General features: G+C 42.5%; 2 protein-coding genes and 1 non-coding gene across 5 annotated transcripts in view; 2 read left to right on the top strand and 1 right to left on the bottom strand.

Moving 5' to 3' along the window:
- Positions 1 to 1,157: 1,157 nt before the first annotated feature.
- Positions 1,158 to 3,929, top strand: Rpl30 (ribosomal protein L30). 2 transcript variants are annotated; one of them, NM_001163485.1, is made up of 5 exons: positions 1,158 to 1,249; positions 1,357 to 1,409; positions 1,654 to 1,799; positions 3,072 to 3,202; positions 3,830 to 3,929. In NM_001163485.1, the coding sequence occupies exons 2-5, from the start codon at positions 1,389 to 1,391 to the stop codon at positions 3,877 to 3,879; spliced, it is 348 nt and encodes a 115-aa protein (NP_001156957.1). In that variant the 5' UTR covers positions 1,158 to 1,249; positions 1,357 to 1,388; the 3' UTR covers positions 3,880 to 3,929. The 2 variants fall into 2 exon arrangements, with proteins under 2 accessions (NP_001156957.1, NP_033109.1); NM_009083.4 differs by having other exon boundaries at positions 1,209 to 1,409.
- LOC115488553 lies at positions 3,512 to 3,643 on the top strand. The gene has a single exon (XR_003951672.1). It is a non-coding gene; the product is annotated as a small nucleolar RNA SNORA72 (small nucleolar RNA).
- Positions 3,930 to 8,191: 4,262 nt separating the features above from the next.
- The window catches only part of Matn2 (matrilin 2), a 129,562-nt gene continuing 111,259 nt past the window's right edge, over positions 8,192 to 26,494 (bottom strand). Inside the window, exons 11-19 of one of the 2 annotated variants that reach the window (NM_001358780.1) lie at positions 21,970 to 22,092; positions 20,618 to 20,740; positions 18,149 to 18,271; positions 15,587 to 16,000; positions 12,810 to 12,962; positions 11,683 to 11,754; positions 11,267 to 11,401; positions 10,849 to 10,947; positions 8,192 to 8,702 (exon numbers count right to left, since the gene is read on the bottom strand). In NM_001358780.1, the coding sequence (NP_001345709.1) occupies positions 8,647 to 8,702; positions 10,849 to 10,947; positions 11,267 to 11,401; positions 11,683 to 11,754; positions 12,810 to 12,962; positions 15,587 to 16,000; positions 18,149 to 18,271; positions 20,618 to 20,740; positions 21,970 to 22,092 (1,298 nt within the window). In that variant the 3' untranslated portion in view covers positions 8,192 to 8,646. The remainder of the gene's footprint in view (positions 8,703 to 10,848; positions 10,948 to 11,266; positions 11,402 to 11,682; positions 11,755 to 12,809; positions 12,963 to 15,586; positions 16,001 to 18,148; positions 18,272 to 20,617; positions 20,741 to 21,969; positions 22,093 to 26,494) is intronic. The other variant, NM_016762.2, reaches the window with a different exon arrangement.

The raw sequence follows: 26,494 nt of genomic DNA, 5'->3' as shown, positions 1-26,494 counted from the left end.
GGAGGCAGGGTTGTTCTTCCCTTTCCTAACCTCCAGGGCAAAGTAACTCACCATACAGCTTACCTACTACCCTGGGTTTCCTTTTTCATGCTTATATAAATTTGGTGGCACAGGTGCTTGTGCAGTTGGGCAGAGGTCACAGGTCAACTTCTGGGTACTTACTCGGTAGTTGTCCACCTTATTTTTCACAAGATCTTTGAGACCTGGAGCTGACAGGTTAGACTAGGTTGGCTGGCTAGCCAGCCTTGGGGAATCTGTTCCACAAATGGAGTTACAAGTGTGCACAACCATGCCAGACTTTTGGGGGCTGGGGATTGACAGAGAGGTTTAGGCATAAAATGCAGGTCCCCACGCTTGCAAGGCAAGCACACTTTACTGACTGAACAATCTCAACAGCCCTGGGTTTTCGTTGGTGCTAGTGCGTAAATAGTAGAGGCTTTCAAGGTTTTTTTTTTTTTTCCTTGAATGCTACATTTATACAACGGCCCAAGTTTCGTAGCAAAATGATTTTTTAAATTATTCGTATTGCGACTATTTCTTTACTTCTGTATACGTATGTGAGCATTCAAGCGCAGGCCAAAGAAAAACCTGCTGGACTTGGCGCTCCCCTCCCACCACGTGGGTTTGGAACTCATTCGTCTACTTAGCGACAAGCGCATTTACCCGTCAGCCACTTCACCAGGTTTTTTTTTTTTTTTTTTCAATTGTGGTCCCTGTGCAAAGTAGGCTCCCAAGTACACGGTATAAAACCGCCGCAAAAGGGGTGTGTGTCCTACGGAGCGGCAAACAGGAAGATCAGCGGCGGGTGGACAGAGATGCCTCCGCTCCTGGTGAGCAGTCACGGGGTAAACCGGCGGCCCGGGGTCCTTCCGGAGCACGCCCAAGACAACGTCAGGCGGAGACCAGCCCAGGAGAGGCCAGGTCGCTGCCGCCTCGCCACGGAGCCCTGGGCCTCGTCGTCAGCTCCCATCGAGCTCCGGCTCTCCGCGGTGTCAGCCCGCTGCAGCAGAACAAACGCCCAGAACCGAAGGCCGGAGCCCAGACGCCGCAGCAGCCCAGCCTGCGTTGTAACCCGGTCCCCATAGCAACCAACTACCGCAGACTACTCTCGCAAGCGCTGTTCTGCTTGTGACCCGGACCGGCTTCTCTTCCGCTTCCGGTCCCACAATCCTCTGTCGGCCTAGAAGAGCTTTGCATTGTGGGAGCTCCTTCCTTTCTCGCTCCCCGGCCATCTTGGCGGCTGGTGTTGGTGAGTGAGCTCTGCGGGGTAAACGATTAGGCGGCTCGGGGAGCTCCGCTAGCTGGTGTTTGACGCTCTGGATTATAATCCTCTCTTCTGTCCTCTGTGTATGCTAGGTTGGGGGTTGTCCCGCACCTAAGGCAGGAAGATGGTGGCCGCAAAGAAGACGGTGAGTGAAGCCGATCGGGCCCGGAAGCCGGTTCACGTGGAGAGCTGGGTCGGGCCGGGGCGGATAGATTTGAGCACACTGGGTGGACGACTTGTCGCTGACGTTTCAGGGTCTCAAAGTGAATCCGAGAGGCTCTTTGTATGGTCTCAGACATCATGAAAGGGTTCAGTTCCAGAAATCTGGAACTGAGTTTGGTTTTAGATGACTGCAAGTGGTGTTCAAGTCTCAAACGTTTGCATTGTAGAAAAAGTCTCTGGAGTCGATCAACTCTAGGCTCCAACTTGTTATGAAAAGTGGGAAGTACGTGCTGGGCTACAAGCAGACTCTGAAGATGATCAGACAAGGCAAAGCGAAGTTGGTTATCCTTGCCAACAACTGTCCAGCTTTGAGGTAATGGAGGGAACCTGGATGTGTGCAGCCTATTGTAAATTCACTGTGCAGTATCCAGCATTGGGAAGAAGAATAATGATGGTTGCTTTCTGATGTTTGGACCTTGCTTTGTGTGTGTTTTTTGTAAATGTACCTTTGAGGCACGTTGTGTGACAGGAGGTATACAAATGATACACGCAGACTGGGGGAAGCCCGATCCCGAATTTTTCAAGGTTTGAAGTGTTAACACTCCGCTTCATGTGCCTGTTTTAGTTTAGAAAAATTCTGGCTGGATTATGGAGGTGATGGTATCATGAAATCACCTATTTGGCAGGGTCCAATTTTCTGAACACGTTCATTCTTGATTAACTATTTTAACTCGAACCTAACAAGTATTTTAAGTAAGCTGAAGAAGCTTGTGTAGTATACGCTCCTTGATTTTTCTATGGCAATTGTACACCTCTTCAGCCTTTTATGTAGGTGTCTATACTTAGTGGCAGAGTTTGGAATGTTTGGTCTTATTTTAAACCTTTGCCAGTCGATTCATAGTGGCAGCGTAGACATTCATTACTAAATTACAAGCTCAGACTCAGTGGGTCCAGGCTGGAGCTTCAAGTTCATTTCTCATAAGCACTTTGGAGCACTGTTGGTATGTGGGGCCACATTCTAAGCTCAAGGTTCTGTGGAACTTTCAAATCTTAACAATTTGTATCCTTTAACTTGGCACTGAAGTATTTATTTTTTGGGTAATATTATCAGCAGCCCTTATGTAGTATTCACTGTATAGTAGGTGGTTTAAGAGGGCTTACTTTTTTAGGTTTCTGACCCTCCACTCCACCTTCCTATTATTCTTTGCCTTCGTTTGATTAAAATGGAGTATATACTTGTTGCTGACACGAGATTCTCCTGGTGTTGTGAGGTGGCTGATGTGAATGCTGGAAACTGAACTTTCTTAAGAGCAGTACAAGCTTTCAGTGAACCATATCTCCAGGCCAGCATTGGCTTTTTTATGTCTATTATACCCTTTTCTAGTTTTTAAGTAACTTACACATTTTAAACTTAGTAAATTGAAACATGAATACAATGTACTTTAATATTGGATACTACCTCCAAAAAGTTAGGTATTTAATTATCACAATACACTAGTAAAGGATCCATGATAATCAGGACAGCTAGAATCTTTTTTAAGAGTTGGAAGTGATTTAGTTACTGTTAAAAAGGCCTCACCAATTTGTCACAAGTCTGTCAGTACCTTGGTATGGCATTTTATTTGACTTTTTGTTGTTCCCTAAGGAAATCTGAAATAGAGTACTATGCCATGTTGGCTAAAACTGGGGTCCATCACTACAGTGGCAATAATATTGAACTGGGCACAGCGTGTGGAAAATACTACAGAGTATGCACACTGGCTATCATTGACCCAGGTATGTTTTTAAAATTATATTTTTTTCTAATGTAAGTGCTTATTAGACAGTGGCTTTGGTTCAACTTTGATATTAAGAATTTTGTTTAATGCAAGTTCTAGGACAACTGGGGCAGCACAGTGAAACTCTTTGTCCCTCTACCCCTCTCAACCCCTCTTACCATACCCCCCCTTGGGAAGAAAAGTTTGGTAGAAGGTGAACGAGATAAAATTTTACCACCTCTTTGTTGCTTGGGGATAAATAGTTTGTGGTAAATGCCTGCATTCTATTTTATTTTGAGCTTAGAAATTTTAGTTGCCTTGTAGAACACTGCGAATATTCTCGCTGTTCTGATTCTGTGATAATCAGGACAGGCTAGACATTCGCTATAGTAAGACCATGCATGTGTCCCCAGACCTAGTTCTTTACTTCAGTCTGGTTATCTAAATGCTGGTGACAGACCATCTGATTCATTATTTGTATAGGATGGCTGAGATTTTAAGGTATTTTTAAGTGATTTTAAGAGTGATAGCCGAAACAATTTGCACGTAGTGCTAATCTGCCTTCTTACCTAAAGAACAAGTAGGGGAATTCTTTAATTATTAGTTGCCATTAAATGACTTGTAAAACTATTATTTTATTTTCTAGGTGATTCTGATATTATTAGAAGCATGCCAGAACAGACTGGTGAGAAGTAAACAAGAAAGTTTTCCTTTAATAAAACTTTGCCAGAGCTCCTTTTGAAAAACATGGTGTCTGTTTGCTTTCTAACATTTAGCTTTCTTGAAACCACAGGCAAGACTTGGGTGAGAAGTTATACTGCTTGGTTTTCATTTTGCTGGGGTTTTGTTAAAAGATTGTACACTGTATCACTATGCAAAATGTGTGGACCAGAGAAGTGTTTGAGTGTATATTTTCAATATTGAAATGCACATTTGTGGTGATACAATAATATCTAATCAGAAGGTCATTTGGTGTTTTTAATCACTATTTTATATACTGAGGTAAGATCTCTCACTTAACCTAGAGTTTGGCAGTGCCAGCTAGTCTAGCTAACTTCCTCTGGGGAGCCTCTCTGGACACCCTAAGTGATAGAATTGCAGGCTGGCACCCACTGTTTATTTTATATGGGTGCTGGTGGTCCAGTTTCAGTCCTCAAACTTGCACAGAAAGCTTCTAAGCTGTTATCCCTAGCGCCTTGTAAAGACAGGCTCGGGGTTCTAGTCTCAGGGTGTTTGCATTGTATTTTTGGGTATGTTTGAGAGGCATGGGATGATTTGTGATGGACCAAAGCTGTGGATTTTGCATGCTATTTTGAATAATTTAGAACTATTTTCAAATTAACTATTTCCTACTTAGTTCCTTAAAATATGGAGAGTTCCTGTGTTGTGACTTGGCTATAAGCATTTAATTTTTTTTTCCTAGAGCTTTGTAGGTAGTGATAATATGAGATAATTTTTTAAATTTTTGTGTAGTCATTGTGTTTGCAAGAAGGGTTTAAAATGCAAAGGAACGTTTAAAAGCTATGTGGTAGGAGACACAACTTACTCTGCTGTGTTTCATGGAGAATCTGTAAGAAGTACCATTCTGCTGTTTCTAAGGAGGAAAGGTCACTGTCCCACATCAGGGGTTGTAAAAAGTGGCATTTTAAATGTGCAGGGGAAGCCGGCCGTGGTGGCGCATGCCTTGGGAGGCAGAGTAAGGTGGGTTTCTGAGTTCAAGACCAGCCTGGTCTACCAAGTGAGTTCCAGGACAGCCAGGGCTATACAGAGAAACCCTGTCTCGAAAAACCAAAAAAAAAAAAAAAAAAAAAAACCCACAAAACAAACAAAAAACCATAAACGTGCAGGGGATTCTAGCCAGCTGGATTTAATCCACAGCTCTACTGGGTGAGTATAGAATATGTTAACTGCAAGCAACACTGGCAGACACAGGTTGAGCTTGCTATAGGAAGAAAGTCTAACCTAGTTAAAGTTGATATTTTTTGTTGTTTAAATAGCATTAGTCACATTTGATTCTTACTGAACTATGGAGAAGTAAGGATTCAGCGTTTTCAACTTTAGGTCACATAAATTTGAGTAAATATTTCCCAGTGTTTAAGCAGCTCCCCATTAGATTTATGACTGTCTAGTCTGGAACTTTACGTTTTGTCTTTTGTTTTTTTCTCGAGACAGGGTTTCTCTGTAGTCCTGGCTGTCCTGGAACTCACTTCGTAGACCAGGCTAGCCTCGAACTCAGAAATCCGCCTGCCTCTGCCTCCCAAGTGCTGGCATTAAAGGCGTGCGCCACCACGCCCGGCTAAGCGTTTTGTCTTGTTAATAGTAGTTTTCAATATTGTGTCCACTTACCATTTAACTTGCTATTCCATCTGGTTCAGAGTCAAAGCAAACAGTGGTCTTCATCTACTCAGTATAATCCTCCCAGGCCCCATCTTGTGAGAGACTGGTGGTGAAGAATAAAATTGTCACAGCTAACACTGAGCATTTAAGGTGTTGAGGGTTGCTGTACACTGTTTTCTAGACTCTGGGCACTTGCATACAGTATTCATTCGAATGTATGCCTAAAGTGTTTGTTGAAGATTTGCATGTATGGGTGTTGTGCTTGTCTGTGTACCACTTGCATGCCTGATTCCCATTGAGGCCAGTAGAGGGCATTGAATTCCCTAGATCCTGGTTCATCAGCAAAAACAAGTGCACCTAATTGCAGAGCCATCCCTCCAGCACAAAGATTTAGTAATGTGTGTGTGTGTTTGTTTTGCCTATGTGCGTTTAAGTGCACCATGTGTATACCTAGTGCTTAAAAGGCCAGTTGCTGCTCTTGGGTCCTCAGGAACCGAGTCACAGATGATTGATAACAGTGCACTTATCCGCCAAGCCATGCTTCACTTAAAAAAAGATGTATATAAAAAATGTTTTGAGACTTGCTAAATGTGTATGTGCTCAATATTATGACAAGAGCACTGTGACGTTTGTTACAGGTGACATGTAGGCTTAAAGAGGTTAGTGCCAACAATGAAATTTAAAAATGCTGATAACACCTGAACAAGCATAATTTTTTCGAAAGATTTTATGTGCGCCTGTGTTTTGCCTGTATGTATGTTAGTGTGATACCTTGGAACTGGAGTTACAGACAGTTGTGAGCTGCCATGTGGCTGTTTGGGAATTAAACCCGGGTCCTCTGGAAAAGCACAACCAGTGCTCTTAGCTGCTGAGCCATGTCACCTCCCCAGCCCTGTGAGTTTTTTCTGTTTTTTTAAGAAACCTTAAGCTTTTTACTTACCATGTCTGCATGTGAGTATGCCGGATGAAGCATTTGATAGCTTGTACCTGGAATTAACTGGTGAGAGTACAGCTGCCTGGTGTGGGAACCCAGTTCAGTTCAGCAGTAGATACTCTGTCTAGTCCCTAATCAATAGTGGGGATTGGCTGCGGGCTTGTGTGTTATATGTGGCATCAAGGAAAAAGTGGTAGGGATGGTTTTATGCAGCTAGAGGGAGGTTGAACAAAGAGTAGCCAACTTGAAGCCCTGTGACTTATACCTTAATCTTTGTATCATCCAAATTAATGCTTTGTAGCAACATTTATTTTGAGTCACAATGTTGACCTCTAGAAAAATTACTCAATGGAGTGAAGCCTGGTAAATGTTGTTCCACCCACCTTTTGGGAGAACATTCTGGTCAAAGCACTTTAAGTATCAGTATAAATTTAATTATAGTATTTTGAATATGAAAGGTTCATAATTTAAAAAACAGCGGCTTGTCTGTCCTCTGTAAAGCTAAGTGCATTTTTGTTTTTTTTTTTTTTTTTTTTTTTTTTTTTTTTTTGTCTGGAGACAGGGTCTCTCTGAGTAGCCCTGGCTGTCCTGGAACTCATTCTGTAGACCCGGCTGGGATTAAAGGCGTGAGCCACCACGCCTGGCAGCTGAGTGCTTTCTTGAAGTGGTATAAGTTCCCTTTCACTTATCTCTTGCACTTGATATGCAAATTAATATGTCCATGCATAGCAATGTATATGTTAATTCATAGAATTACCAGAATGCTAGATGTCAGGGTCTCAGTATATAGATCAGGCTGGCTTTGAACTCAAGGAGCTCCCTGTTTCCCAAATTGTCATTGATTTGAGGGCTGGAATGTGGCACAGTTACGAGTGCTTTCCTGATCCACATGAATTCCGAGGTTCAATCCTTAGCACCAGGTAAATTAGTTATGGTGGTGCATGACTATAATCCTCAACACTTAGGTGAAGCAAGAGACCTTAAAAAGGCCATATGTTACATAGTGAGTTTGAGGCCAGCTGGGGATGCTTGAAATCCTACTTTAAAGAAAAAAAAAAAAAAAACCCAGCCAGGCAGTGGTGGTGCACACCTTTAATCCCAGCACTTGGGAGGCAGAGGCAGGTGGATTTCTGAGTTCGAGGCTAGCCTGGTCTATAGAGTGAGTTCCAGGACAGCCAGGGCTACACACAGAAACCCTGTCTCAAAAACCCACCTTAGTTTTGGGCTTCACCATGGATATTTATGTAAGTATATAGTATTTCTGTGATACAGACCACACGGTGAATCAGTTCTGATGTTTAGGCTATTCCTAACTAGTGACATTTCTCTGCAGGTCTCCCTTGTATACGTTAAGACCATTCGGTTTGATCTCAAATGGCAGTGCTATAGTTAAAAGTCTGTTTTCAGAACCTGCTAGTTTGTACTTTCCCTAGCAGCATGCAAGGACCTCTATTTCCACATTAATAACATCACTAGTCAAGTCAGTGACTGCTGAGCTGATGAGCTTAAAAAATATATGCAAACGCTAAACCTGCTTTTTTCTGATTATATTGGCTTTTCTCATGTATACATAGTTTATACTTAAGCTAAGCTTGGGCTTGGTACCATATGCGTCTGTGTTCCCAGTACTCTGAAGGTGGAAACAGGAGAATTGGGAGTTTGAGGCAGCCTGAGTTAACAACTAGTAAATAGCATGGCCCCTAATCAAATTTAAACTAGGAATTTTACTCAACACTATTTTCTGGAATGGTGAATTTTAATATTGTGTAGAAATCCAACTTATTACAGAACATATGTCTCTGTGACTTATGCACATGTCCATATACACATCAAGGTAAATTCCAGTACAAAAAATAGCAATTTGTGGAGTCAGTTTTCTGCCGAAAATGAAATTTCAGTGTTGCAGTAGAAGGAAATTATGTCCACAGTACACCGTGGAACACTACACTGCGCAGCTTATTTATTCTCATGGTAAACTCAGAATTCAGGATTCCTTCCCCCCACCCTCATTGAATTTAGACACCTCAGTGTCTCCATTTTCTCTGTCCAGCAGTCAAGCAATCCAGTGTCTCCTGTACTGGTTGTATTTTGCTTTACAGCTTGTAGGTCTGCTTATGGTGGGAGGCTCTACCACCTTTGTCAAAATCCTTTTTAAGATGGTGTACAAATATACATAAAAGCAATTCTGGTCTTCATCTGTATTTTAGGCGATTTTCCAAAGCTTCCATTCTTTGAGTCATTTCTTCTAGTAAATCTCAAATTAAGGAAAAGGAGTCTGGAATACCTGTTTTAACTTACAATCAAGTACAATTTGATTTAACAAGTTGCAAAAATTTCCAGTATATTAAAACTCTTGTACATTTATAGTAATCTAACATGCCTTTAAGACTATAAAAAGTAGTTCATGTTAAGCTGCTTTTCTTTTTCTTTCTTTTTTTTTTTTTCTTCGAGACAGGGTTTCTCTGTGTAGCCCTGGCTATCCTGGAACTCACTTTGTAGACCAGGGTGGCCTCCAACTCAGAAATCCACCTGCCGCCTCTGCCTCCCAAGTGCTGGGATTAAAGGCGTGCGCCACCACGCCCAGTTGGCTTATTTTCAAAATATCAAACCCAGATAATTCAATTTGAATTTACTTTTCCTTATGATAAAAAAAGACAAAAAAAAAACTTTATCCAAACCAGTGTTGCTTATAACTAACTAGCCAGTGCCACACTCATAGTTGGGAAGGTGTGAGGTGTGTCAGAAGACTGGCATGGGAGTCAAAAGCTAGGGAGTGGGGGAAGGGGACAGAAAGAGGCTACAGAGTTAATGCTTGTCTTCCCTCTAAGCCACTTAATCCTCATCATCTGCCCCCATGACAGTGAGTCCAGCTTTATCTGTGTATCTACCATCAGAAAGACAGTCCACATGGAGGACCAGTGTCATACCACCCCCTTACATGGAGAATTGTGTGTTCTTATGTAAGCCTGTTGGCACAGGAGTAGTTCAGAATTAAGCCATTTCCCTATGGACTAGTTGACACTGAGGTGAGTATCAGCTGGCTTTAGTAAGCTTACTCTAATTTTAAGTTCAGAGCAGCTGGCAGTTTGTTCAATAGAATGAATCATTGTATCCAGTTTGCTTGGTAGAATCTTCAATCTCTTAAGAGAATTGATATAAAGGATCTCTGCTGCCAAAAACAAAAAGGAACACACCCAGCTCCTTAAAATCTGCACATCTGTGGGGCCATTGTGTGGTTTTAGGGCTGAAGGTTTAAAGGCTTGATGGAGTTTGAAACTTCTTCCTTTTATAGTGTACTGTGCCTATCTGAGGTACTTTGTTTCTAGTGTATATCCATCCTTTTTTTTTAAAAGACATATTTTATGTATTTGAGTACACTGTAGCTGTACAGATGGTTGTGAGCCTTCATGTAGTTGGGAATTGAATTTTTTAGGACCTCTGGTCAACCCTGCTTGCTCTGGCCCAAAGATTCATTTATTATTATTCATAAGTACACTAGCTGACTTCTGACACACCAGAAGAGGGCATCAGATCCCATTACTGGTGGTTGTGAGCCACCGTGTGGGTGCTGGGATTTGAACTTAGGACCTTCGGAAGAGCTGTGTATATCCATCCTAATGTAGAGGTTTAAGTGTCTCCCCCTTACACTTTACATGTTGCCAGATTGGCTGTTATTCTTCCTACACTAGCCAGCAGATGACAGCTAAGTGCTTGCTTGAATGGTCAAGCTTGGCTTGACCTCAACTCTCAAACACCTATCTAGCTGCCTCTTACAGAAGAAGAAGAAGAAAAAAAAAAAAAAAAAAAAAAACACTTTCCTGGTTCAGTGTTGATGCCTTTGTCAATGCAATCTACACAGTTATTTGAAAAGTTTTGCTAATATATTGAGGTTTGGTCTTTTGCTTGTATTGTAATGCTAAATATTGGCCCCCAAGCCCTGGTTGGCCCAGGAATGAGAGCCTATCTATCGTACCCAAGTGACCTTATGTAACCTTGTCCCCCTTCCCCAAAATTATCCCTGATGGGCAAAGAAGGATGCCTACAACCAATAAGCTAGGCAGAAAAGAGGTTATTTTCCTGGCTTGGGATCTGATGGAAGGAGGAAGGAGAAGGGGAAGCTGCCATAGGGTGAGTTATGAATACATGTCTACGAAGGCTGCCTGATTGGAATTAAGAGCAGCCTAGATGGAACATGGAAGTTATGATTTGGGGTTATTGATGGGGAAATAATTTAGCATAGAGGGTGGATATCTGCCTAGCTCTAGTGCTGATTAAGGCTTATAATAATGAAAGTGTTTTTTTTTTACCCAGGAACTGAATGATCAAAAGCAGGGCAAAAACCACTGATTGAGATAAAATATTTTCAACAACAGTATCCTACTGGAAAAGGATATAGCGCTGGGTTAATTTTCTTACTTCTTCATTTGCAACGTTCTGGAACAGTATAAGGTTTTCACATTTGCATTGGTCCTGGCTTTCTTCCAAAGGGTTTCCTGAGAAAGCAGATGAAAAGAGTTCGCCTTTGTCTTTACCACACTTCCCAGACATAATAATGGGACTTATCAGTACACAGGAACCCATAAAGAAGTCTTTTTCCATGGATCCAGATACAGGGAAGTAAATGCTGGTGAAGGGCTTGGTTGGCTTCAAACAACGGAAGAGACAGTGTACTTGGGGGTCGAGACAATGGCTCCTGCATTAGTTTTTAGTTACTGCACTTAATTTCCTCTTCCCCACTTTAAAATCTAAGTCTGTTAGCAAACTAAAAGGCTGCTGCACCTTAGCTAGTAGTGATTGTTCACTTGGAATTACCTGAAGATTTGGTTGAATGGAAAAGTTTTTGTGTAGACCGTGAAAGATTGTCTTCTTCAAACAGGAATCTATGTTGCACTGCAAAATTAGAACAGGAAAGTAGGTCTTTGATCTTTATGGTGACTGGCTCAGGTTCTGTGAAGAGAAAGAAGTGGATTCAAGTCTGTCTCACGTGACTGTCTTAAGCAGCCACCAGCTTTGTTGTAGAGCTTTGCTTTGAGACATACGGTGACAAAAACACTTGGCAGAGATAGTAGCTACCCACTATGGCCTAAGGGACAGAGTGAAGCTTTCCTGTCTGTCAGAGGAAAAGGGTCCTAGCTGACATTTAAATCTTAACTGTCACTTTACAACTTCTGTCTACAGGGGAGCTGAGGCAGAAGACCCAAGTGACCATAGTGCCTTTTAAGACTCACCTGTTGGCTGGTGGGCCTGCTGTGGCAGGTCCCATGCTGCTGAGTCCTGTCTTCCACCAGAGTCTTCTAGAGCTGAATGGAAAGAGATGGCCAAAGGGAGTGATAGTTCCACACATGCTCTTTAGGACCCAGGGTCTTTTGGTGTTATTTGGTAACACCAAGGATTCAAACAAAGCAGTTTGACTATGTTAGAGCAGTTCTCTCCACAAGAGAACTTAAGTCTAAAGAATGCCCCCATGCCATGTCAAGAAGGTGATGCTGAAAAAAAGTTGAAGTTGCTAAAAGACCCAGTATAATCTGCAGCCCTACCTACCTAAGACATTTCACTAGGAATGAAAGCCACAAGGCAAAGCATGCTCAACCCTTGGGAATCTGGAAGGCTTTCTCCTTGGGTCCTCTCTTCACTCCAGAGTTCTTTGCTTTAGAGGAATAAGGCATCATTTAAATTGGATTTTAAGGGCGTCTGAACCCAAAAGGCAAAATGGGTATTATGTGTAAGTATAACGAGGTCAGCTAGTGACCTGGAGAAAAGTATATTAAATGTCTAACATCTAAAGGAGAGTCATTCTAGACGTAGATGTCCCTGCAGGAAGGCACCCTTTAAATGCTCAATGGTGAGCCCTCAAGGACAGGTATCCCCACAAATTTCCTGAAGTAGTACTTATTTTTTGGTTTCTTTAGTGGTGGCTCCTTGCTTAAACTTCTCTAGGGTTTAGTGAGAATTAAGACTAGTATATCAAAACATTTAGAATGGGGGCTGGAGAGATGCTTCAGTGGTTAAGAGCACTGGCTGGTCTTCTAGAAGTCCTGAGTTCAATTTCTAGCAAGCACATGGTGATTCATAACCATCTGTATATTCTGTCATACAGGAGTACATGCAGATAGAGCACTCATACATAAAATATATCTTAAAAAAAAGTTTAGTATGCTATTTGGCACAGCAAGACATGGTAGCTATCACACTTGTCTTCCCTCTTCATTTTTTTGGGTGCAGTGCCTTTTTAGGTATCACTTGGTCAGCAGGGAGGCATTTTTCTGGGCACTGAAGAAACGGTTTGAGGTTTTTCTCTGGGGTTCATGCTGCCCTTTGGCTAACTAAGGTCTACCTTAGACACATTCTATAATACCTTCACAGATGCCTTCTTTCAGCTTTTCACTTATTTCGCCCATTGTGCTGAAATCTTCAGCGTAGAAGAGATGCTTGTCAATGGGCTCAGAGGCAATCTCCTGTAGTTCTTCCTCAATGGCTTTTCCTACCCCAACGGCATACATAGTGATACCTAAGCAACAGAAATGAGAGTAAGATACCATTGCATTCCCACCATCTGTACATTGTGCTGTGCCCAAAGTCAGTTAGGTATTAAGTTGTGGACTTGAAACATCAATACTAACAACCCATTTATAGTTTCTAACACTTTTATTGTGGACCTATGAACAAAAGAGGATTCTAGAGATGCAGTGTCTAGAAGGGGGTAGATAGCTAAGGCACAGATTTTTTTTTTTAAAGATTTATTTATTATTATATGTAAGTACACTGTAGCTGTCTTCAGACACACCAGAAGGGGGAGTCAGATTTTGTTACAGATGGTTGTGAGCCACCATGTGGTTGCTGGGATTTGAACTCTGGACCTTCGGAAGAGCAGTCGGGCGCTCTTACCCACTGAGCCATCTCACCAGCCCTAAGGCACAGATTTATTGATTAGCTCTCAAGGGGGGTTCAAGTAACAAATATTCGTTGTACTCCTGAATTGGCCTCTGGACGGTAGGAAAAAAGTCTCACAGCTTGGTAAAATGGAGTTTTCTGGGAAAATTCTAAGCAGGTTAATTTATAACATTATTTAGTTTACAAACAAAATAGGCCCTTACCATATAGCTAAGGCTGGCCTGAAACCTGGGCTGTTATCCCCCTGACCCAGCCTTTTGAGTGCTTGGATGGTCTAACCTCAAAAGGAAATGAGAAAAATCTTAACTGTCTTGGGGCCAAATGGAGCTGCCTTCTGCCCACCTTTCTTGAATGGATGGGTGGGGTGGGGCATTGTCTTGAACAGAAATGAAAAGATAAAGAGGTGAGTCTGCAGACCACTGGAATTCCCAGTCAGGATAAAGAAGAAACTTAAAATATCTTCCTGAAATTTCAAAGGAGCATTCCCAAGAGGGAAACTGCTTGTTCAAGGTCATATTTAGTTTCGCCCAGAGAAACTGAATTCATTAAGAGGATGTCATTTTGGATAAGCCTGGCTGATTCAAGAACTAAATAATCTGCTTTTACTAGCTGTCGTTGGGCAATTTGAAGCAATTTGAATGTGGAAATGTAAGGTGGGTTAGTTTCAATGAATCTAATAAAAGGACAATTACTGTTTTGGGAGGAAAAGACTCTTGCCTAGTACTTTTTAAGAATGCAGTCTACCAGGGCTTATGGGTTATACTTGAGCTCTAGCAAGCTAGTCTAGAGTGAACAACCGGTTTTATAAACTACTAAGATCAGGCGATCCTGGGGATAGACAACTCTAAAGGCTCCCTCACTCTTGGTCAGGGAAAGACTGAACACTGAGGTAAGAAAAGCCTATAAAATGGACTCTTTCATTAAAAAAAAATGGTTTGGAAACCATCAGCAATTTTGTGAGGGAGGATGGAGTTTGCTAATAGATCCAAGAGTACTCCTGTTTTTTATAGACTGAGCAACTGTCAGTCATCTACATCTGGGCCCATTTAGGCACAGATTCTAGAGAATCTCCCATGGGACTGCGTGCATTCTTCTTCTTAGCAATGCGCCTTCAGTACTTGAAGGAGGTTGGCTTGGAAGCAGGCTGCTTTACGACCTTGAGTCTTCTCATCGCACCAGATGAAATCCATATATAATCATCATGAACTAGCTCCAACACCCATCCTGGCTTTTGGCCTCTCATGAATCAAAGGCCACACTCTTCCACATCTATGCAAATAAAGTCATCCTTCAAACCCTCCCTGTAGAATACACAAAGTCAGGAAAACCCCAGAGAAAGAGTTGAGCTTTGCGGAGCAATAGGAACTTGGACCCATTCAACTTTGTTCTTTTCAAAAGCCAGGTTTCTGCCAACATAGGTCTCTATCCAAAGACTTCATGACTTCAGAATATTCACTTAAAGACTTGATCAAAAATCTATTCATGCTTGTAGTTCAAGTACTAGGGAGGCTGAGGCAATGAGTTTGAAGCTGTTCTGTGCTACATCGAGTGTTTCAGGTCAGCCTGAACTGGAAAGAGAATCTTTCCTCTTTGTTTCTTTGCTTCTCTCTCTCTTCCCCCACCCCATCCCCTTCTTCCCCCTTCCTCCCCAATCCCTCCCTCCCTCTTCCTCCTCTTCTCCATTTTTTTTTTAAAGTGTCTTGGTTCCGGGTGATGTTTTAGTGGTTAGGTGCTGCTCTTCCAGAAGATCTGGGTTCAATTCCCACACCCATATGGTAGATAAAAGCTGTCCCTAACTTCATTTCTAGGGGACCTCACACCCTCATAGAGACACACATGTAGGCAAAACACCAATGCATGTGAAAATAAAAATAAAAAAAGTTAAAAGTGTCAGTAAAGTTGCCACCAGAAATCCATCTTTAAAAAAATTCTTCAGGTGACTCTGGAGGAAACATACCAGGGCATTAAAACACTTGTATGTTGTAGTTAAATAACACTTGCTGAGGTGATTATCTCTACTGAACTTCACACACTAGGTGGTAAATCCGATTACCCAGGCTGTGAGGCCATTTTATTTAGTTATCACCAGGGTCCCATTATGGCCTGTAGGTGGCAGTATTGCCAAGGTGTATTTTTAATGGCTTAGCCAACAATTATTGGTTGCTCAATCATTAAGACCAGCTGTGAATCTAAAAGACCCAAACTTTGAGTAATATAAACCACACCTCCATCCCATTTTACCATTGGCCTTGGCTTTACTGGCCCACTCAGAGACATCATCCTGAGCCCGTCCGTCGGTGAACACGATGGCTACTCTGGGTACCTGCGTGGAGGGGGGCCTGGCCCCTTCTACTTGGGTAAAACTTCTCTCAAACATGTGTTTCAGGGCCAGCCCAGTCATAGAGCCTTTGCCCATGTATTTCATGTGGGTCACGGCTTTCTTCATTTCCTTGGCTGAGCTGAAGCCCCTCAGGGTAAACTCTGTTCGGACCTGTGTGGAATACTGCAGCAGCCCCACACGAGCAGCTTTGGGGGAAACTGCCAAGGAATCTATGATTCCAGTGACAAAGTGCTTCACAGTCTCAAAGTTCTCTTCTCCAAGGCTCTTGGATCCATCAATCACAAAGACCAGGTCAATTGGGCCTTCAGTGCATCCTATAGGAATGAAAGGAAAGGTCACATGGTTAAAAAGTTAGAGAACATGTGTATACAAAGGATAAAAAAGCATACTTCAGCAGGAGGCATAGGTGAACTTAGAGAGCCGGGTTTTTGTTCTTCAGCTAGTACACAGGATAGGCAGGTGGGGATATCACAATTACCATTTTCCCAGATACTCTTCTATTTGTGAGTTCCCAATTACTAACACCAGTAATTTCCCTAAATAAGCTACACAGTATACACACGTTGTAAAGGAAATCACACACTGATTACTGGCAGCAAGACCTTTACTGTGCACAGAGTACAGTAAAGGATTAGACCAGTGGTCCTCAACCTTCTTAATGACGTGACCCTTTAATACAGTTCCTCAGGTTGTGTTGACCCCCAACCATAAAACTATATTCAAAACTGTAATGTTGCTACTGCTATGATTATAAGGTTCTGTCAACCCTTACAGGAGTCATGACCCACAGGTTGAGAACCACTGGATTAGGCTAGACCTTGGCAGTTCCTTTTGCTTTATTGCTGGAGGCTCAGATACATGAGTGCTAATGTTTTGACTGACAGAAGAAGATATGCTTAGTTTCTCCTCAGCCATTTCCTCTTTCAAGAAGCTTACACAGTAACCCAGCTGTGTCAGCTACTCTCTGAATATCCTAACACATTAATTTATTCAACCAAAGTCAATGTATTGAGCATCTGCTTTGTGCAAGTCAGTGGACACCAGCAGGATTATGATAATGACTAACACAAAGTGTCAAATGCCATTTTGCTTAAATCCAATGTACCCTATGCTGTACCCATGCGGTGAGATAATTATTTAACAATGTGTTGGGCTGGAGATATGCCTCAGTGGTTAAGAGCACTGACTGTTCTTCCAGAGGTCCTGAGTTCAATTCCCAGCAACCACATGGTGGCTCACAACCATCTGTAATGGAATCTGATGCCCTCTTCTGGTGTGTCTGAAGACAGCTACAGTGTACTCATCATATATATAAAGTAAATAAATAAAATCTTAACAAAACAGAACAATCAAAAACAATGTGTCTTTCTTAGTCTAAATTCTCCTTCAATACATACTAAGTATCTTTTATTTTGAGGCCCATAATGTTTGACACACAATAGGTATTATGTATATTAATTCTGATAGAATAAAAGAACCTAGTAGTATCTATTTGGTAGCACAGTACTACTAGTAGTACTTACTAGGTCAGTACTCTACTGACCTATTAAGACTTAAAGAATGTAACTTTAAAAAGAGATTTTTGGAAAACTTAGATGGTTAACAGTAAAAAGACAAACTTTATATAAATACATAGGCAATTTAGATGCTAAGAGACTTTGTATGTAGGGCTGCATAAGAGAATTGTACCAATTCCAAATGGATGATCTTATTTCAAACAGTCTACAGTATGTTATTATAATATTCTCTTTTTATATAGATCAAGCAGCTGTCTAACCTTTCAAAGTAAAGTAAAAAATAGAGCAAGTAAAGGCATATATATGCAAAATTACTTCTATGCCTGGCCAGCAGAAAATGCTAATGTGAGTGCGTGTGTGTGTGTGTGTGTGTGTGTGTGTGTGTGTGTGTAGGGGGATAGTTAGGGGTTGAGTTCTCTCTTTTTAAATTTTATTTTGTTTTATGTGTATGAGCGTTCTGCCTGCTTGTATATGTCTCAGATCTTCTGGAACTGGACCCACAGATAGCTGTGAGGTACCATATGGATGTTGGGAATTGAACCCAGGTTCTTTGAAAGAACAGATAGTGTTCTTAAGCACTGAGCTAACTCTCCAGCCCCAGGGTTTCTCTTTCTTCATTAAATGCTTGTCTTCATTACTCAATCTATTGATTCATCATAGAAAGGAAATCAGAAAAGACTCAGATGCCATGCATGTGTCTCTCCAGCATATTTCAGGGGTACTGGAGTAATTCACAAGCTGCTATCCTCTATATACTCTTTGCATACAGAACAGAAACAGTCTATTTACTATCTACTAAATCAAAGGTGTTCTGGCGGCTGTTGTTGCTGTCCGCATATACATCTATGGCAGAAGGAGAGCTAAGGAGTCTATTGCCTGAAAATGCTCCAAAAAGCCATTGCTCCAAAACTAAATGGAAGCAGCGAGCCAGTTTTGGTCACTTACTCTTGCAGTGCTTTCCATCCTCAGCTAGGACAAAGCCCTCTGAGCACCTGCACAGATAGGAGTTCCCATTGTTCACACACATGTGCTCACAGCCATGCTGGGTTGACTTGCAGACATTCTTCCCTAGGGAAAATGTGGGGAGATGAACAACCCATTATTGTAGAAAGAAGCTATCAAGAGCAGTCACGTCAGGATATGGTAAGGAAGTGATCCATCTTAAAGACATATCATTGCTAAAATGATTGCCTTTGCAGTCTGTGCCAAAATAGGCTGAGGTCAAGGGGCAGTTCCCGTCAGAGCTCTTTTGACCCTACTGGACCTGGTGGATTTGCCATTTGATTTTAGAATGGCTATATAGGTGTTAGCTTCATATTTCTTAGTAGCGATCCCAGATACCCCATGCTGGTTGTATAATGAGCATTTCTCATGGGTTAGGTAATTTGAGCTTTTTGAAGTAGTTAATGACCCTTTAATCCTAACAACACCCTTGGGGCGTGGCTAGGTACATACAGAGAATAAATAAAGCTATGGATGCCATGTATCTGACTGAGTTGTACAAGGTTGTCTGGCCAGAGGATTGCCCAGTTGGGGCACATTTCCCTGAGTCTTCACTTTCTGATTGTATGACACCCCTGAGCCTCTGTCTACCCTTTAAAAGGAGAAACCTTACATGAAATTATAATCTGTAACTAGAGATACCACTAGGAAGGTGGAAACTGTGGGATTTAATTTAGGGATAAAATTGTAAGGCTAGAAATATTGCCTCGTATCCACCTGTTCAAGGTATTGACTGATAAATATGTTAAATGAATAGAAAAATTGGCTCATCCAGACATGTGGACAGGACCAAAGCATGAGCTCTATGAAAGAAGGACTGCAGTGTTCAGCTAGAAGGTCAGATGGTGCAGGAAGGCTGGCAGAGGCCAGCCAGGGCCCCAATGCACTCATTCACATCAGAGCCTCTCTCTAGACACAAGCCCTGCTCCCAGAGAAGAATGGTGCCAATAGTTCTCTACTCAGCTTTGCTGACATGTGCAATGCCCCATGCTCTCAAGGAGTCTGTGAGGAAACTGCCACAAAGCAACCTCAAAACAAAATGAACTTGCTGTGTTTAACCAAGAAAGGACCATTCTATCCACTACAGTAGAGTCAGAAAACCATATAGATATTATCAACCCCCACCCCTTAAAGAGAACTATCATCTAGAAAGGGAAGAAAGTCTATACCTATATTCAAATCCCCACTTGACTGAGCTGCTCTTTCTTGAGTAGCATAACTGCTAATTTTATGTAAACTTTAACTGGTGATGGTGCCCGCTTTTTGGGTTGTTTTTTTGTTTTTGTTTTTGTTTTTGTTTTTGTTTTTTTGTCAAGCACAGGTCTAGAAGTTTCTGTACCTTGTACGTGAGGCTAACATTTAAATCAGCAGATTCTGAGTAAAGCCGACTGCCTTCCCAAGTGTGTGTGGGCCTCATCTAGTCACATGAAGGCCTTCAGAGCAGGCAAAGAGACGTCCTCCTCACGAGCCCTCACAATTTCATGAGCCAATTCCTTAAAGTCAATTTCTCTTTCTTTTCTCCCCCTTTCTTCCTTTATCTACAACATGTATGTACGTGTTCCTCTGCCACATAAACGCTGTTATCCACTTTTCTGGAGAATCCTAGCATGCGTATATGTGACTATCTGTGGGCACTCATGTTTGTGCTTGTGGGGGTCAGAAGTCAATGTCTTCCTCAGTCACTATCCACTTTATTTTTTGAGACAAGGTCTCTCTCTGAGGCTGTAGCTCACCAAATCAACTAAATTGGCTGGCCAGCAAGTGTCTGGGATTCTCTGGTATTTGCCTCCCCACACTGAGGTGATAGGTGTACTCTACCATGCTTTCTTTTACACAGCACTGGGGATGGACCTTGGGTCCTCATGCCTACACAGCAAGCTCTTTACCAACTGAGCCATCTCTGAGATCCCTCCGGAGCTTTCTAATGAAACTCTGCTTGAGAAACCTGGTCTAGGGAAGCAAATGGTAAGTCTTCTTTTGTTGTTAGTTTGGGTTTCTTTCCCCTCTCAAAACCCCACAGAACCTCCCTCCGGCCCTTCTCCTACCTTACATATATGGTCTGCCAAGAAGAAAAAGAGCTGAAATTATCTTTTTGGCCCTGGTAGTCAATTGCTACCAATGATTCTAGATTTTCCCATCAGCTTGCTAGGCACTAAATTAGGCCCTGTACAGCTACCCAACCACCATGCAAGTGCTGGGAGGAAACAGAACAGAAGCCTGACAACTTAGGACTGCCACTGAGAAATTCCTGAAGAGCCCAGAGTCAGCTCACTTGATCCCTTGGAAACACCTTCAGAGCACCCACAGGTGGGATGTGAGTTTGTAACGTGGTTACGAATTCTACAGAGGTAGAATGTGAGGATCCAGTGAAGAGCTGTGCCCAGTTCCATATGCAGACCTTGAGCTACTTACTCCTGCAGCGCTTCCCATCCTCAGCCAGCCTGAACCCCTCCAGACACTTGCAGACGTATGATTCGCCACTGTTCACACAAAGGTGCTCACATCCATGGTTAACATCCTGGCAGACATCTTTCCCTGAGGAGAGTACGGTGATTAAAACAACTGCATCAACAAAAAGTCTACGTGGACTCCCCCTGGAAGATCCATTCATCTTGGGCTCTGGACTGCTCCTTGAGTAGGAAGGTGAAGCTGGATGAAGTCTGGTGGCTCTGGATTGACTTCCGTCTTCAAACATTCCCACTGCCATAGCCACCTCCACTCTCCAGCACCAACTTCAGTGTCTCAGGATGCAATCCAGCCCCAGCGGTCTGCAGGCATAGCTTCTGGTGTCACGAGAAGGTGTTGTTGGTAAGGTTACATAGGGGAAAGCTTGGTTTTAAATTGCTAGCACTGGGAGCTGATCTTACCTTTGTCAGTGGCATAATCTACTATTTAGGAAAATCACGAAACCTCTTAGAAACTTAGCTTTCCCGTCTGAAATGAGAGTAACGACTCCAGGTACTCATCTTTCCTTCACAGCTCTTTGGGAAGAGTTTTGAGAAGTCAGAGAAGAGGACTGACAAAGATCCATTCGCCCAGTCGTGCACACTGCGCTTTGATTGTTATTGTTGTCGTTGGAGTTTTAGGGACAGAACCCAGAGCCTTATGTATGCTTGGCAAGTGCTCTAACCACGAAGCTACATCCTTAGTCCATTTATTTACTTATATTTTTACTTACGTGTCTGTGTATGGATATGTGTACATGCATGTAGTTGCCTGCAAAAGCCAGGAGAGGGGGTCAGATCCCCTGGAGCTGGAGTTACAGGAGCCTGTAAGCTGCCTGATATGGATGCTAGGAACTGAATTCATATCCTCTGGAAGGACCCAAGTATTCTTAATCACTAAGCCATCTCTCCAGCACTCTAAGTAGCTAGGAGGATAGGAGTACACCACCAGCTCACCAGGCCTAGCTTAGTGTGTTGCTGTCATTGAGAGAGGGTGTCACTATGTAAGGAAGCCTAGAACTTGCTGTGTAGACCAGACAGGGCTTGAATGCACAGAGATCCACCTACCTCTGTGTCCTGAGTAATGGGAAGCAAAGCAAGTACCACTACACCTGGCTTGACAAATTATTATTTAGTAAAACCTATAATTATACGTAGTTACTTCATTATTACATAGCACCCCTCTTCTGTTTCAGGATCCCACCAAGGACCCTGCATGACATTTGATTGTGTGGTATTAGCTGTTGAGAGTAGTTGGCTCACATTAAGCCTGCAGTGTGAATTAGGCATGGCTGTATGAATTAGCTCTAGTAAACTTACTTCTGCAGGTCTTCCCATCGTCACGAAGAATGTACCCCTCAAAGCACTGACACACGAAAGAGTCTTCACTGCTTACACATGAATGTTCACAACCATGGTCCCCCAAAGCACAAGAGTCCAGTTCTGGTTAGAATTACAAAAATGGAAGAAAATTATTCATAGATAAATGAATGGTGACCTATTCATTTCTAAAAGACATTCCAGACATCTTAAATGAAAACGGTGTCTTTTCTCACAGAGTTCATTTCAGGATAGAAAGTGTCTATGAGCAAAAATTTCCTAATATATAAAAAGGACATACATAAAGCAAAACATACAGCTCCAGGGGGAAAGAAAACAGAAAAAGACAGTTTCCAAAGGGAGATGTAAATAGCTAAGACTAAAAGAGAATAAGTCTAACACCAACTTTCCTGTGGATCTACATATGCACGTAGAACACTTGACCTATTCATTCGTTTATTCAAAGGCAGCAAAGCTTTTTGTTGTTTTTTTTCAAGTTAGGCTACCACCATGTAGCCCAGGTTGGCCTTGAACTCATGATCTTACGCTTTAGCCTGAGCACTAAGGTAAGCTTCAACACACCTAGATAATCAGCAAATGTGTTGTGAGTTCTTGCTGTGGGCCAGACATTGACTAGACACTAAGGACAGAACAACCAATATATATATAACCATATATATATATATATATATATATATATATATATATATATGGTCAAAGGGGCCAAGTGGGTTGGAGTTTGACACCTTATAGTGTCTGCTAAGGAGCAGAGCCCTGGAGATGGAGAGGAGGTGAGTAGTGCTGGTGTCTGAGGAAGTGTCTGGATGAGAAGGATGACTAGATGCACGATGAAGATGCCAAGAACATGTTCGCCATGTTTCAGGAAAGGCAAAGAGCCCAGCAGGGTGGGGGTAGGCAGGACACAACATGAGGGCACATAGGCAGGACATGTCTGAGGGAGAAGGGCAGTCATAGAATGTTTTGAGCAGGAGAATCCCCTAGCCTGGCTGTGTTGTGAAAGCACAGAAAGCTGTGAATGCAGGGAAGGAACACAGGAAACAGATATAGCCTACTGCAGTGATCCTGCTGGCCCAGAACACAGTGGATCATGTGGTCAGACTGCCTATGTTCCGATGGTAGAGCCTATAAGATTTGCCGGTAGATTGATGTTAGAGCACAGATCTTCTAGCTGTCTTTCTCCCCCTTCCAGAAATCAGGCCGCACCTCCCTGAAGCCTGTCTTCCTGGGAGTTCTCTCTTCCCTCTTGCAGCTGTGAGCAAGCCTAGACCACAGTCAGTGCCAGGCAGATCACATGGTATGGATCTGGCCACCTCCACTGACAACGCCGGATCAGGATGGCCTTCGTTCTTTAGAATCCAGGACTCTTTCTCACTAGCTTCTTTACTCTGGTGTGGCTGTGCCTGCTACTGGTCTCCCATGTCACGGCCTGATCGCAGCTGCTCATGATCATGAAGATCTCTCCTAGTAAAGTTCATCTGAAGGACAATTTTGTGTCAACTTCTGTCCTTTCCAACACTTGAAATGAAGAGTCCACCGTCACATGGTTAGGACAAGAGTCAGAGATAACTCTGAGATCACCACACTGAGCTCCTGAATGTAGCATATTATTTTATAGGGCTGGGTGGCAGTGACATTTTAAATAATTAATTAATTAATTAATTAATTAATTAATTTAGTGCATGAGTGCTCTGCTGCATTTTATTTGTTTGTTTGTTTTATTTTCGAGTGCTCTCTGCTGCATGTAACCTGCATGTCAGAAGAGGGCATCAGACCTCATTACAGATGGTTGTGAGTCACCATGTGGTTTCTGGGAATTGAACTCAGGACCCCTGAAAGAGCAGCCAGTGTTCTTAACTGTTGAGTTATCTCTTCAGCTCCATCGGGGAACAGTAAGAGTTTATGAGAACCATACAGTTAACTGAAAGCTAACTAAGCCTTTTAGACAGTGAACAGGATTTCAACAGTGGGTGTGCACCAAAGTGGAAAAGGGGCTTGGCAGGGGTTACAACAGGAAGAACCCATCAACTTTGTTTTTGTTAAGCATCATTGCAACATTTTTTAGACAAGGGAAGTCCTCAGAAATATATCCTGTAGGCTAGTTAAGGGATCCAATATTATTCTCATTTACTAGCAAGAGAAATTAAAGTCGAGGAAGGCTTATTACAGCTCGCCAAGACCACTTGCTAATAAATGGAGGAACCAGATTAAAAATTTTTTGATAATGAATTCCATAACTTTTCCCAACTACACAGCATCACCATCTGCTAAGCTTTCAGACACAAAGGGAATTTTGCCTTTCTTTGGGCAGGAACACTGCCAGAATGTTTGAGCAATGGGGAAATGATGTAGGCTGGACATTTAACTGCAGAGGAGATTCTAAGCAGAGGTTGGTGCTCCGGTTTGCTCTGGGTGTGACTCACTTCTCTGGACACATTCTGGACTCATTATTAATGCAGAATAATTCCCTGTGGCTGGGTAGTTCCTCACAGAGTTAAAAGTACCACTAAGTGGCACACAGCACAGACAGCTTGTTGGCACAGAGGGGAAATTTCCTTTTTCATGCATTTATAAGAATACTCCATTTTCCAAGGTAATAAAATAGCAAAAGTGCTCAGGCCAATATCACCAAGCCCTAATCCAAAGTGGACTTTCTGATCACACTCTTCTGCCTGGGACTTCCTAAACCCAGTCCTGTAGTCTTGAAGACTACAGGGTTTTCCTCAATGGAGATACAGGCGACTGAGCTCAAGTTTCCCAAGCCCATGTCTGTCAGATGGCACTGCTTTTCTTTATCAGAGGTCAGGACAGCCAGGGAGAAGCCCTGTGCCCATAGGCTCGTGTTCTTATACTTGGCTATATGGCGGCAGCCTCCAGCCCAGCTCCTCAGTTCTCTTGGAACTGTTACAATGTACATGCTTTAAAGTAAGTAAGAGTTTATAAGCTTTTCTTTTCATCCCTTCAGGGTATCTGATCCAGAACAGGATGGGTGATGCTCAGTCAGTCATAGGAGACGTCTACAGATGACTGCTAAAGGGAAAACACATACAGCTTCCAAAGTCAACTGTACTAAAGGGCACACATGTCTATGAAAGTTACAGAATGCACTCAGCAACTTCATGTAGGGATTCCCTTCTGCAGATACCCTTGCACTATGTAAAGGGATGTGCTTTCAAGTTACTGACTACATTACTGTTTGTAGAGGTGAAAAGTGAGAGTCAACCAAAGTGTCCAGAAACGGGACTGACCAAATGCAATGGAACATTACACAGCTTTACATATCTTTATGTATAGGAACTTCCCTATGTAATTGTGGTGATTTGAAAAAGAATGTCCCCTACAGGCTTACAGATTTGAATGCTTAGATACCAGGAGTGGTATTGTTCGAAACATAGGAGGTATGGCTTTGTTGGAGGAAGTGTGTCACTTGGAGGTGTGTTTTGAGGATTCAAAAGTCCAAGGTAAGGCCAGAGTCAGTCAGTCAGTCTGTCTGTCTGTCTCTGTCTATCTGTCTCTTTTTCTTTCTATCTCTGGGTCAGTGTGTCAGTGTGTCACTCTCAGCTACTGTTCCAGCACCTATGTGCATGCTGTGATGATAACAAAGGATTAAACCTTTGAAAGTGTAAGCCAGACCCCAATTAAATGCTTTCTTTTATAAGAGCTGCCTTGGTCATGTTGTCCCTTCATAGCAATAGAAAAGTGACTAAAACAGTCGTCAGAGTAATTACTGTAAGCAGCCTGACTACTGCTTGATGGCAGAATGTAGACTTTAGGACTCTGAATTAGGAAAGCAGTTGAATGTTTTGGCAGGGGCCTAACTAATGGTGGTGCTGGGAGCAGTGTAGATTATGACAGCTGGGTTTGACGAAAAGAAGAGTAGTAAGTGGGTTAGAGACATTCTTGTGATATTGTGGTAAGGAGTGTGGCTGCTTTTTGCCCTCATCCTAAAAATCTATCTGAGGCTAAATTGAAGAGTTTTGTTATGGTGTCAGCAGAGATTTCAAGACAGGCTAGTATTGACTGTGTCATGTAGTTGTTAGTAACCACTTTTATGCAGATCTATGTGAAAAAGAGTAAGCTAGGCAGAGAAAAATGCAAAATGTACAGCTTGAGGATAAAAGGAGCACCAAAAAGTATAATGGAGTTCACTGCACAACGAGATAAAAAGTTTAAAGAAGAGCCTGATGCTAAATGAGAGTGGTGACCTCAGGGCAAGACCCTATGCGCTACACTCCCAATTTTTGAATAGTAATGAAGGAAGGCTTCTGTGTGATGGAAGCTGCCAACAGCAGAAAGGTGATGCAAATGTAACTGAAGGAGGGGGTGAGGCCCAGCTCTAGCAAGCAGCAGAATTAGCAGCTTTAGTTACAAGATTCTGCTATAGTGGCAAGGATACATGAAAGGGGTTGTGGACACTCCCTTCTCAGCAAAAGAAAAGTCCCTGCACGAGGCCCAGAGATGTCATTGTGTGAAGCTGGACTGTGCTGGAAACTCCAGTATGTTGGAG

Source organism: Mus musculus, chromosome 15, assembly GCF_000001635.26.
Source record: "Mus musculus strain C57BL/6J chromosome 15, GRCm38.p6 C57BL/6J".
Classification (NCBI taxonomy): domain Eukaryota; kingdom Metazoa; phylum Chordata; class Mammalia; order Rodentia; family Muridae; genus Mus; species Mus musculus.
Note: the sequence above shows the minus strand (reverse complement) of the source record. Positions and strands in the feature narration are given on the sequence as shown.

Coding starts and splice junctions, on each gene's coding strand:
- Rpl30 (NM_001163485.1), top strand. CDS start 1,389: ATGGTGGCCGCAAAGAAGACG. Junction 1,410..1,653: donor TGGTGGCCGCAAAGAAGACG/GTGAGTGAAGCC, acceptor TTTGCATTGTAG/AAAAAGTCTCTGGAGTCGAT. Junction 1,800..3,071: donor AACAACTGTCCAGCTTTGAG/GTAATGGAGGGA, acceptor TTGTTCCCTAAG/GAAATCTGAAATAGAGTACT.